This window comes from Periophthalmus magnuspinnatus, chromosome 11 (assembly GCF_009829125.3).
Source record: "Periophthalmus magnuspinnatus isolate fPerMag1 chromosome 11, fPerMag1.2.pri, whole genome shotgun sequence".
NCBI classification, from domain to species: Eukaryota; Metazoa; Chordata; class Actinopteri; order Gobiiformes; family Gobiidae; genus Periophthalmus; species Periophthalmus magnuspinnatus.
In genome coordinates this window covers 24,481,330-24,494,609 of record NC_047136.2, presented here as the reverse complement: position 1 = coordinate 24,494,609, position 13,280 = coordinate 24,481,330, and the positions used below count along the sequence as shown (strand labels likewise).

Sequence of the window (13,280 nt, the reverse complement as noted above, 5' to 3'; positions counted from 1 at the left end):
CACAGCTTCTTTGTGTAACGTCATGGGAAAATCGAAATATCAGGAAAAGAATTGTGGACTGGTTCATCCAATTTCCAGATGGTGTTTAGTCAGATTGTGAGAAAAAAGCATATTTAATCTTCTGGTTTTAACTGTACATAAAATACGACAGAAAGGCAAAGAACATAAAACATTAAAACACCAAGATATCCTGTCGAGCTAGAACCAAAAGCCAGGGAGGAGAGTTGGGTTTTCAGTCTGATCTTAAACTGCGCTATGAGAGGATCTGACAGGCAGAGACAGAGAGTAGAAAGTCCCCATTTGTCCGTGCTGTAAAGTTGGAAACATTTCTTTTCTCATGGCATGTTAATAAGTAGAGTTTTGCTTCTTGTGTTTTCTTTTGGGAACGCCATGCTATAAAATCTAAAAGTAGAGTTGTGCGGTTTGCAAATGAACACCCCAGATGCCCTTATTATTGCAGCTTAAATTTAGGATAAAGTAAATTATTAAGTTGTAATATCCATCCTTATCCGCTGAAGTGGCACCATTAATTTTGCACTTCTTTTTCTGTTAGGCTAAATTCTCGGCTTTGGGGATCGTGAGTTTCCTTCTGCCTTGGAAAAGTACAGTGGCCTACTTTTTGTACATTAGTCATCAGGCGGAAAATTGTGTTTACCCCATAACCTAAGTCTTTAAAAGTTGGAGAACTCCTAAAAAAGTCTTAAAGATAAATGGGGGATTATATAAAGTACTTGATTAACTATAGTGAAAGTAGCCTTAGCGAGGTACATGCTCGATGCTTTCAAGGCTCTCTGTGTTGTTCTTAAAAGATTAACTGTTCTACGCAGAAATCTTTGTGGAAAATATAACCTGGGAGTTTGAAGTACGTTGAAAAACATTGTTCTTATCTTTATTTATTAGCAGGGATGTCACAGTATCCAAGCTAATGTTCACAATTTTTGAAACCATGACCAAATAATATGTAAATCCTTCATGATTTTTAATTCACAACAGATCACCATTCACTTAGGATGTGAGCAGCTTTATAAAATCAAACTTCTTCAATGATATAGGTAAAGTTAATGTAAAGATCCAGATAAAAAAAAAAAAAAAAAAAACACTAAGTAATTTGGTGTATTTTTTTAAAGGTTACATACACTGCCTGGCCAAAAAAAAAGTTGCCACCTGGATTTAACTCAGCAAATATGTTGGGGTTGCTACAGTTGTTCAGGTCTAGGTTCAGCAACAGTCTGTGCTCAGAGAATGAGGTCAGCTGACACCTGAATATACTGAATGACCAGGTTCTATGCCTGATGGCACAGGCATATTCCAAGATGACAATGCCAGGATTCATCGGGCTCAAATTGTGGTTGAGAATACTTGCAAATGTTTTTTTGGCCTGGAAATGTATCTGTATTTGTGGCAGCTGGAATGGCTAGTGGTGTTTATGTTGAGAACATGATTTGAACCTCCAACCTTTGGATCACTGGACAAACTCTCTACCACTGAGCCACTGTTTCCCCTTTTAGATTGAATTTAAATGCCTGATTTGCTTCTAAAATCACAATTATTCTTATGTTTATACCGTGACCTAAAAAATTCTCGATGATCAATTACCAAATGAATCTTGACCCAAGTTGTATACAAGATGCTTTGTTAACCCTTTTAATACCGTAGTGCAATATCGGCCAACTGGTATCTGTCCTTTTGGCCAATACTGACGTCAATCAACCATGTGAATATCGCCTGATACCGATAATTACCTACTATCAATTTGCTGATTACGCTATTTTATGGGCTCTGGGGAAAGTCTGTGGACTTTAAAAGCACTGCATGATGTTAGTGCATATTAATGTGAGGTTTGTTCAAAGCAGAACAAAACACATGCTGATTTAACCTGGAGTCTGGCTGGATTCAGGGAGTCTTGTAGTGCGGAGGGGGTGGTAGTTCGGTTGCTTCTTGGTGCACGAGGCAGGATGAGGGAGTTAATTTTGTAGACTAAAATATTTTTGTCATTGTTTTTTGTTTGCATTTTTGCCAAATTAAATAACTAAATTAAAAGCAATCGTGACTAAAACCATGACTTCAATTACAAACATTTCAGTATTTCTCACAGTTAAAGTGCATATGACAGGTCAGACTACTACTTTCACAAAAACTTATCATCTTTATATTTTGGTGGAGTTTATAATTTTACTTCCTGGTTGACATACGCAGAGGTAATTCCTTAACTGTTACCTAGCAACCATTATGTTAACAAGGGCCAAAACTTGTCTGAATCGCACAATAGTTATAAATAAAATACTAATACTGATACAAAATAAATGACAACACTTTTATTTTGTTAAATAAATGTTTAAACTGTCACAAAATAACTTCCTTGGGTGTAAACAGTCCCTTGCGTTTTAGATGGATCTCTTGGCGTTGATGACACAGGTAGAGGTGTTCTATTTTACAACCCACTGCTACTTTCTGTATAGTCTATTTGTACTTTCCTTCTCATCTTTTTCCCCCACAAACTGCCACTGATGTAAAACCATGATAAATATTTACCACATGCACTATACCACCAAACCAAGTCAGACTTACAAAAACTTGAAAATATGTTGTATTAACTTTAAAGTATATTTTCTGATTTACTAAAGCTATAATGGCCTACATTTCATCAACTAAATGAGCATATGATGATATATTCCTCGACTAAAACTAGACAAAAACTAACAATAAACAAATCTTGAAAACTGAGAATCAATTTTGTGTTAAAATGATCACAGCATCAAACACCAGCAACGTTAGCGGTATGTGTGCTATGTGTGTCTTGTGATGGTGCTGGTTGTGTGTGTATCTGTGTATATCTGTGTGCGTCTCTGTGTGTGTGTGTGTGGGAGGGGGGGATGTTTAGGGGTGTCCAGCCGTTGCACCCTGCCCATGTTTTATTCTGTTTCATGTAGCAGATAGGCTGCCACTCACTGTCAGAGCCGCTCCCCCTGCTTCACTTCAAAGCCTTGCGTTCATTAGCCGTTAGCTTACCGCCAGCGCTAAAGGTGATTCTCTCAGGTCATTGTTTGGAGCACGTATTCAAAATGTACTTTTGAAGGGTGGATGTGTCATGAAACAAAGTGAGGTAATGGTAGCAATAGCATTATACACCTTGATAAGTATGCACGGTCTTTAAAACAGAACTATTATGTAAAATCGACTTTTTACAGCTTTTAACCATGTTATAGTTGTTTCCCTTCAACATTCACTCACCCAAAGATGTTTTTGGAGTGATTTGTGCATGTCTGAGCAATCTTTAATTTTCACGACGCCATTTTTCCATTTTCACGTTTTTGTTCTCTTAGTCGGTGATACGTGTAGAATTCAAAAGCGTTGCGTCGTCATTATGGTACAAATGAAAAATAAAATCTGGTGCTCCCTAACGTGATCTGCAGCTATCCATCGGAGGTGCAACTTCACAGCTCTTTGTTGTGATGACATTTATGGCAACATCAGCTCCCATTGGGCACCGCAGTTTTCTAACACTGAAGTCAGCGGACTTGGTTCTTTTATTAAGTCATTTTAGATGAATATTGCAATTTAAAATGTTCAAATTATAACATAATGATCCATGGGTGTCATTCAGCTATACAGAGGACACAAACACAGTAGGTCTTCTTTAAGGTGTCAACATGCCTAAAATGTTGAGACACAGATTTTTCTACATATGTTTCTACATTTTAAGTAGGTCTCGTGTCGTAGGTCACCCTGGAAAACAATATGAGTATATAATTTTGAATGCAACACATTTCCTCAGTTGGACCATAAGTTGGGGAGTTTTGGCTCTTAAAAAGCTGACCCAGAATGTTTGTCCACCAACCTAAAGGTCCCCACTCTGTTCATGCCGTTATGTCTCTGCATGTGATGTGAGCGTGTGAGTGAATGGTGGTGTTTGGTGGGGCTAGTGGTGGAGATTGGCAGCTTCACATTCACAACCCCAAGGCAGCAGTGGCTACAGTAGCAGGTTACCACTGTCACTGTGAGGAGTAACTAATGACAACATTATAGCACTATTCTAGCCTTGTCAAGCTTGTACAATACAAACGTAATTCATTTTTATTTGATCACTGAAATCGTCCAAACATCACTGGAAATCCCCCAAAATCCACAAACACAGTTTGTACATGGAGATGTAAATAAAAGTAAAGATATACAGTGTCCCTGTTGGGAAAACTGTTCTTTGAATTTGACCTCAATGCCACGGTGACTACTGTCAGGATCAGTGATCACAGTGCTGTGCCTACAGATCCTGTGCCAGGTTCCTCCTCAGTCGTATCCTACTTTGCATGTTTTCATGTTTTACACTTTTGTTTAACTCTTATGTTATTCCCAGATCCTGCGCATCTGCACGCGCTACACCCCGGACCAGGACACCATGACCTTCTCAGATGGGCTGACCCTGAACCGCACACAGATGCACAATGCTGGCTTCGGACCGCTCACAGACCTGGTCTTCACCTTCGCCAACCAGCTGCTGCCCATCGAGATGGACGACACGGAGACAGGCCTGCTCAGTGCCATCTGCCTCATCTCCGGAGGTCTGTCCTGGAGGGGAATGTGGGACTGGGGGGAGGGAGGTTTTGTCCTCAGGGGTCTGTGGTGTGACTAGAGGGAGAAAGGGAGGGTCGTGTCTAAATCTGACCAATACTGATAAGTTTGTTTTAAGTATCGGCTGATCAAGGTTGGGACCACAGACTGTGTATACAAATGGACATAGCTAATCTGCGAGCTGATGGGTTCCAAATAGGAAGTGATCATGGGCTGCACTTCTAGCACCAGCTCCAATTCACTTTGTATTGAGAAACTGTCACCCCTCTCTATGTAATTGCTGCTGTCAGGCTTATCATTTTGGTCTTAAAATGTTCATTTTATTTAGATTGTTTGTCTTATGAACATTCATTACAGATAAATCTGTCCTTTTCCCTGAGTTCGCTTCCACTAGCTTTAGCAAAAGGTTTAACTGACAGCGTTGCTAAGCATCCGCTCCCTGCTAAATAAGCAGTGTGTGCAGGAAGGGGGCGTTACCTTCAACCTCTTTGGTTGCTATGATACTCGCCGTCAGAATTCCAAATATGGAACTCGACTCCAAATTGGCCCGTGTAACCTCTAGCCTCGATGAGCTTCATTTGACTGGAGCCCAATGTTATAAATGACGTCACACTCACTTTGTCCATTTCTTTATACAGTCTATGGTTGAGAGCTATATTTTATTTTTTTTATTTATTAACTTTTATTTAATCAGGTTAGACCCGTTAACATGTAGCTCTCTTGAGAGTGTGATAAGACATTCCACATGGTAACACTGGGATTTCCTGGGGAGTCAATATGAAATTTATATATGACCACATGCTTTTTGTATTCGCACATCAACTGGATTTACCCTCAGATATTAGTGAAGGCTAAATGCTAAAAGCACTAATAATGATTAAGAAGGGATTTGTGGACTTTTGTTAACTTATGGACTCATGAATGCAGAGTATCCATGTGGTGTGGAACTGCACCAGTTGTTAAATATTTTGTTTCATGTCACTGATACCTACATCGTTATCACAAGTTTTATCTTTTATACAAAGATAGTCTAAGCCTTATTGCATTGCCCCACTTTTGATACCAATTTTAACCAATTTTCATTTATTTGTTGATTTCTTTACCTCATATTTTGTGTTTTGAGCTTGACTTCACTTCTGAACAGTAATGACTTTGACTTCTCCTTAAAGTGATGAATACTGATGAGCCATAAACGTCCTTTAGTCTATCAAGGAGCTAAATGTGCACTAGTTCATTAAGCATACTACCGGAATTAGCATTAGCCATGACCTTTGACCTTTGACATCAGCCCTCAGCTAATGTTTCTTTGGGCTCTCATGCAAGTCCACTAACCACATGATCACAGCCATTGTTTGCAGTTTACGGAAACATTTGTTTCATCCATGTTTGGTGGATGAAGTACTCACTGTTGTACTCAAGTAAATCTACTACAGGGATCAAGGCGGGACTTGAACCCAAAACCTATAGTCAGGATGTTGCCATGAATGTGCTTTCAGTCCAGTAAAAAAATAAAAATAAAAAATAAAAAATGTAGTGCAGTAGAAAGTAGAAAAATAAGAGAAATAATACTTAAATAGGGGATATTATGCCAAATTGATTTTTTTTCAGCTCTCTATCATATTATAATGTTGTGCCCTCATAAAAAACATGCCTGAAGAGATTTTAAGTGTCATCCATGCATGTTTGAGTATTTTCTCTCTATCTCTATCTCTCCCGGGCCCTTTTTGAGCCCTCCTTACAGTTGAGTTAAGTTAGCTATAAGATTCTGAGCAATGCTCACAAGTCTATGTTATCCAAGTTCACACATGACGATTCTCCAATATACAAAAACTTCACAAATGTGATGTGCAGTAGTTTTATTAGCAGGATGCACATGGATTGTGTTGTGATAGTGCTCTGAAGGGGGAGTGACTTAATGCGGAGAGCAAAGGGAGGGGAAACTTATAAAACATGTGTTTGGCAAATATAGCATCAAAACAATGAAAAGTAAATATGTTATTTGTTAGAAGTAAAGACCCCATTGAAGTGAAATACCTCTCTTCAAGTACAATACTTTTAATTTTCTTACTTTTGTACCTTGCAATAAGCTATAGCACATGAAATACCAATTGAAATGTGCCTAATTTGTTCTTGTATGCTTATGGCCTCAGCTTTAGCTCTTTAAATGCAGTGAAAAGGAAAAGGTAGCAGAAAGTGTCGCCTCCAGGCCAAACACAGGGCGAGCGGGTGAAGCCAATCGGGCTGACAGCAGCAGAGGAGGAGAGGCATCCACTGTTATGGTTAGGGGCGGGACTATGGGCTGTCTGTGCACAGGCTGCCACTGCTAACGCACATTCACCAGGCCAAGAGTGACAGCTTGAAAATTACATGGAGCAAACGGGGACAGAATGCTAGCTGGGCTAACCACACAGCATCATCATCGGGTTCTATGGTGTGAAAGTCCATCTGGAACATTTGTAGATTTGTGGAGGTTGTGATTCCCAAAAAATGAAAGGGGCTGTGCACATTTTTACACGTATTAGAGTAAAATTAGTTTTGCCCCCAGTCCAGTACATTGTAAAAGGATCTTATTATAAAGCGTCAGAATGACCTGTAATGCTCAAGCTCTTGGCCCACATCCGAGTTAATCCTAGCAAAGAATTAGCATGTTTGCTCAGATTTCATTAAAGTGACAAATTAGTTCAGACTGTGGCAAACAGTTTAAACTTTCTCTGCCTGTCCTGGTTGAAAACGCTCTACAATGGGTGTGTATGTGTGAGTGTTGGAGAGGACCCCCTTTTTTATGCAGAACCTCTATCTGACTGTTGTTTCATGTAATACATTTAAATTTGTTTTGCTCTAGTACATATATATATAGTAAAACCACTCTTGGGTTCAAAATGAGACCTTTGTGTGCTGTCTGCATCTAATTATAACTCAGCTTTAAAAAGTGCTTATAAACTCATTGTGGTGAATAATTAGGATGTTCAGAATGTATTAGGAAAGTGAGGAATAACTTTGTAACACTGCAAACAATTTAAAATGAACTAGTTCTTTAAGGATAGCAGATATATTGTTTCTCGTTCCTTTAGCCCTCTCTCGGTGCTGGTATGAATACCTGTGAGTCGTGGTACAAGAAGTGGATTACTCAGCCCTCACATCGATCTCTGTGTTAAATATTGAGTGGCTGTAGTCCGGTCTGGAGCCAAAGCAGCTCTGTGCCCAGTGGAGTCTAGCACAGGTCAACAGCAGGTCTTCACACTCACCTGTACAGTAGAAGAGAAAGATCACTATGTACAGAGGTGATCTTTCTATTACTATGTGTTAGAAAAAGATCACTATGTACAGTAGAGGTTACTTTTTGTTTTTGCTTATTAGTACTATAAGAAATGAATGATTTTGAGCTGTATCAGAACAAGTAAAAGACACATAGACTAGTATACACATGTACCACTATGGAACCTACTCTACAGTACTGAAATAATGTGGAAAATTACAGTCTATTGTTTAAAGAAAGTGTTTTTTTAATTTTTTTTAATTATCATCATGGTATCGGAATCGGTTTATTTAGTATCGAAATCAAGTTTGAAATGTTAGTATTGTGACAGCCCTATAAGTAAGACAATATTAGGATTTAAAAATGTTCTATTCTATCTCTATCTCACAGTAAACATTAACTTAAACACATTGATTGTGTTGTGATAGTGCTCTGAAGGGGGAGTAACTTAACCCTGAGAGCAAAGGGAGAAGACTCATGAGTGGCAAAAACAATAGTGAAACTTATAAAACATGTTAATATGTTGTTTTCTGTGTATATATATTTTTAAATGGTAAAATGGTGATCTAAATATGTAATTTGTTAATGGTTAAAACATCATAGAAATACGATACCACCTCTTCAATTACTAACTTATACTCTTACTTCAGTAAAAGTTTTAGTTTCTCTACTTCAGGCACTACTTTTTACTTCTCTCATTAAAGGTGCACTATGTAACTTTTTCAAATGGAGGGTCTGTACCTCCATGTACCTCCTTGTCTCCATGGACATGTCACTGTTTCACCTTAGATGTTCCACAGTGATCTTACATTTATTCAAGTGCATATTTAGTTTGTTCACTTTATGTCATACCGCGGAGCATTCCTGATCAAGCAATAACATCTCCACGGAGACAAGAAGGTAACGGACCCTTCATCAAAAAAGTTACATAGCACCTTTAAGAGTTTTGACAATACCCTGAGTTTGTGTTGCAGTAGAAAAAGTGTCTCAATTCAAATGCACTTTTCAGACTTGAGGACTTTATTCTTCTCACTGTTGGTGTCTTTTTCAGCAGACCCAGTATTACTCACTGTTGCATAATCCCCCAGGCCTGTCAGACTCTCACAGACAAGAAAAGGGCTGATCACAGAGAGAACACTGCCCCCTGGTGGAACAAACTAGTATAGCACTGAGAGGGATGGAGGAAGAGTAGAGGAAGATCTGAAAGAGTAGTTCTGCTCCCTCCCAAATACTCTCAGAAGGTTTTTAATAGAAAACGTGTATCTTTTTTTTTTTTTTTTTTTTTTTTTTTGCATAGAACTTGATCATTGTTTCAGTTAGTTCTTGTAGTTGGTTTAGTTGCAATAATGACTTATCTTTCGTACATTATATCTTAAAAGAACTGTATATAGCATGCACTCTGACATTTTAAACAAGATAAAAAATAAAATAAAAAAAAGACATCGCAACTGAACCTGGGTTGCCAATGTGCCTTAACCTGCAGATAGGACACATACAAGTTGTTCTCATTCTCAGTTTATGGAAAGGTCTCATATGAAAGCTCAAAACCTCCAGAATTCACTCACTGAGGCTGCACTAGCACTGATTCATGATTGGCTGCAGATGCTGGGGTTTATGTAGTGACGATTGAGATCACAGCGAGTTCTTTTAGATGTAAACCAACTGGATTTCAGTCTTGAGTTTGGTTCTGAAAGTAATTGGATTTTTACTTCCCAAACCTGAGAGCTGGGTGGACTGTTGAGCCCCGTAAAACTGTACTGCTCCAGCACTTACTGATCTTATACTTCATTTTGTAAAGATTGTGTGCGGTAAATGCCCATGATATTGAAGAATGGGTGAAATGCAGAGCTTCAATAAATTATAGCATATCCTGATCTATACTTTCACTTGTCTGTGTAATCCCTCAGTCGTCCAGGTCTGATCCATAGCAAAAGACGAAGTTAAAATCTGTCAACTGGACAAATCGTTGGAAGAGTGAAGACGTTTCCCTGCTCATCCAAGCCCAATACTTTCACTTGTATCTTACCTTCATGAGTTTGTATGTGTCTGCATTTCAGACCGCCAGGACCTGGAGGAGCCCTCGAAGGTGGACGAGCTGCAGGAGCCGTTACTGGAGGCTCTGAAGATCTACGTGAGGAAGCGCAGACCCAGTAAACCTCACATGTTCCCCAAGACGCTCATGAAGATCACCGACCTGCGCAGCATCAGCGCTAAAGGTACACACACAAGCTAGCTCGGTATTGGCACTAAAGGTACACATGCAAGCTGCTCAGTATCAGCAGGGCAGCAGGAGGCCGTGAGCAGTGATGCAGTTATATTAGTTTTGAGTATTAAGGTTTGGAGTGGGGAATATATAGAAAAATGGAAAATATCGTAATTGTTGTTCTCAAGACTTGCAAAATTTAAAGCAGACCTATTCTGCAAAATCGACTTTTTATAGCTTTTAACCACGTTGTAGTTCTCCTCACCATTTACTCCCCCAAAGTTGCATTTGGAGTGAATCGTACATGTTTGAGCAAACTTTAATTGCTTATTTTCAAGACTCCATATTGCCGATCAACCCCCGTTTTCACCTCCACTTGTACACGGTCATTGCTCTGTACTTACTTAATAGTTCAATTTTATTTTCTTAATCAGTAAAATGCGTACAATTCGCCAGCATTGCTAGTGTGATCTGCAGCTATCCATTGTACGACTCTTTGTTGTGATGAAGTTTACGGCAACAGCTCCCATTGGGCACTACAGTTTTCTAACACGGAAGACAGTGGATTATTTTCTTTCATGAAGTTATTTTACATCAATATTGTGATTTAAAATATGCAAATGATAAGATAATGATCCACAGGTGTCATATATTATAACTATAGAGCAGACACAAGCGCAATATATCTTCTTTAAAGTATATTGTCTATAAACAAAACAATAAAAAATGACAGCAAAAGCAATAATGGGTTCAAGACAATGCAAAAAAAGACATAAATTTTTGATCATTATTGAGGTGGTTTATGTTTTTGATTAGGAAACATTACAATTTTAGGTTAACGTTTCACACCAACAATCACCTAAGAAAATATTTTATCTTCCATCACATCTACAGCAGGTCAAAAATTATAGGTCTAAATTTGGACTACAAAATGGCTATATTAATTAGTACAATGCTGATTAAAAATTCAAACTCAACAAATACTCCAGTGCATACCATCTGAAGGAGCTCTAGTGCCAACACTGGTACACACACTGCTGTTTGTGAAGCACTAAAGTTTCGAACAGTTGGCCTCCTGCTTCAGAAGTGAACTCCAGTTGAACTTGGTGTACTCAGAGTTTACTGTAGACGGTAACCTGTGACTTTTCAGTGACCTGCAGACTTCAGGGAAACTCCCTCTCTGCTACAGCCTGTTCTCTGATGTCTTTTGGTTGTTTACATTCCACTGGAGTATTCTGTAAATGTGCAGTATATAACCTATACCACCAGTCAAACATGTGGACACACCATCTCATTCAGTGTGTTTTTTCTTTCTACATGTTATATACAATCGGAAGACATCAAATATATAAGGCTAGATGTATCAAATTATGAACCAGAGAAAACAGAAAAGTTAAACATCTCATGTAAATATATATTTTTTATATGTTTAGATTGACATCCTCAAAGTTTCTGTACAAATACTAAAGGTTATACTATGCAGTTTTTCAGGTGGACGGTCCAGGACATGCTTATACAGAAGTGATTGCTTTGCCTGAAATGTTCCACAGTGACATTTAAATTAGATGACACCACCGGGCCGAGTTACAGGTCAAATGTGAAGAGAGTTGACCCCACTCACAAAAGGAATGCATGAATTTATCTATAAAAAACACCTTTAATTGAATAAATGTAAGATTCCAGGAGGAGGCCATAGGGAAGACCCAGGACACAGTGGAGGGACTGTCTCTGACTCAGGACATGTCTCTTGGTTGGCCTGGGAAAGGGAAGTCTGGGCCCCTTAGCATAGGTAAAGTGGAAAAAATGGATGGATCGATATCAACTAAATGCCATACTGTGGAACATTGTCGGCAAAGCAACAACTTCATGGAGCCAAGACCCCTTACCAGAACTTTAAAACTACAAATGTAATATGTTGTAATGATCTGATATGTTTAGTTTAGTTTAAAGTTGACGCCTTTTGTGGTGGTCTTTAATGTATCTGCTTTTGTATGTGACACTTGGTTGCTATGCCGACGCGTTGATGTGGAGGTTTTATTTGTCACTTACTGGCTGTTTTGGTGTATGAGTTGAGACTGCTATTGTTTTTCTGTTGTTTTGGAAGAAATTCACCATGTTTCCTTACACCAGAACACACACGTGACCAAACTTACAGGCTTTCAGAAGTGCAAAAAGTGCAAAAAGTACAAAAATACACAAAGTTTACCTGGTCCTCACTGATTTTAAAATCCCAACTTCATCCCAATTAGATGTGCTTTTGCTGAAAATAGACAAAATGCTACCGTTTACTCTCCCATATAAGCTCTATTTACCCTGTTTTTTAAATTGCAGGTGCGGAGCGCGTCATCTCTCTGAAGATGGAGATCCCCGGCTCCATGCCCCCCCTGATCCAGGAGATGCTGGAGAACTCCGAGGGCCAGGACGGGGCCAGCAGCAGTGGCACTTCGGTGGAGGGGGCAGAGGCCAACAGTCCCAGCAGCAGTAAGGGCAGTCCCACCCAAAGCACGGAGGATCGCACTACTCCGGACGAGGCCCCACAATCTCCCCCAGACCCCGCACCCGCCTCGCCTCCTCCGCCATGTGACCCCACCCCCTCTGATCTGTGACCCCGCCCCCTTCTGATATCCGACCCCGCCCTTTAATCCCGGCTCAATAGGAACTGCAAGCCGTCCCAAAAAACCCACTGCAGAAAAAAATACACAAGTTAAAATTTGACTTTAATTTGGAATATTTGTCTTGTTTTAAATTTTGATTTCAGGTGTTTTGTTGGACTTTTTTTTTTTATAATTTATTTTCTTAGTTCAAGTTAAACCCTCTGATGGAAAAAAATGGCAATTTGTTTTGAGATTCAACAATTATGTGCACTTATAATCTTGAAATTAAAATATATATCTATGTGCAATGAAATCTGCAAATATATCTTTAGCAACCTTGTATTTAAGAAAAAAAATAAAATAAAAACAAGATAAATATTCAGAATTGAAGCAGTTTTAACTGTTATTTTGGTGCAGTTCCCATCCCTTTCCTAACCTCTACGATATTGTCTCTCCCTCTTGAAAAGTAAACACGGAGGCCTCAAAGGATTTGTGTATAATTTGGACTGGAGCTCTTATTTTGGCGGGGCGTCTCGGGACAGGAAGTGAGACGGTTCTCCTCAGGTGTCCCCCTGTAAATGTTCCCTGCATGATGGGACCCGGATCTAGTGCTTTTGAATCATCATCTCGTATTGTTCCATTGTACATACCATCGGACATT

General features: G+C 39.1%; 1 protein-coding gene across 1 annotated transcript in view; it reads left to right on the top strand.

The window, feature by feature from the left end:
• The window catches only part of LOC117378343 (retinoic acid receptor beta-like), a 102,232-nt gene extending 89,619 nt beyond the window's left edge, over nt 1–12,613 (top strand). Inside the window, 4 exon segments of the mRNA XM_055225195.1 lie at nt 4,352–4,556; nt 9,880–10,038; nt 12,357–12,410; nt 12,413–12,613. Coding sequence (XP_055081170.1) covers nt 4,352–4,556; nt 9,880–10,038; nt 12,357–12,410; nt 12,413–12,510 — 516 coding nt within the window. The 3' untranslated portion in view covers nt 12,511–12,613.
• The last annotated feature ends 667 nt before the right edge of the window (nt 12,614–13,280 follow it).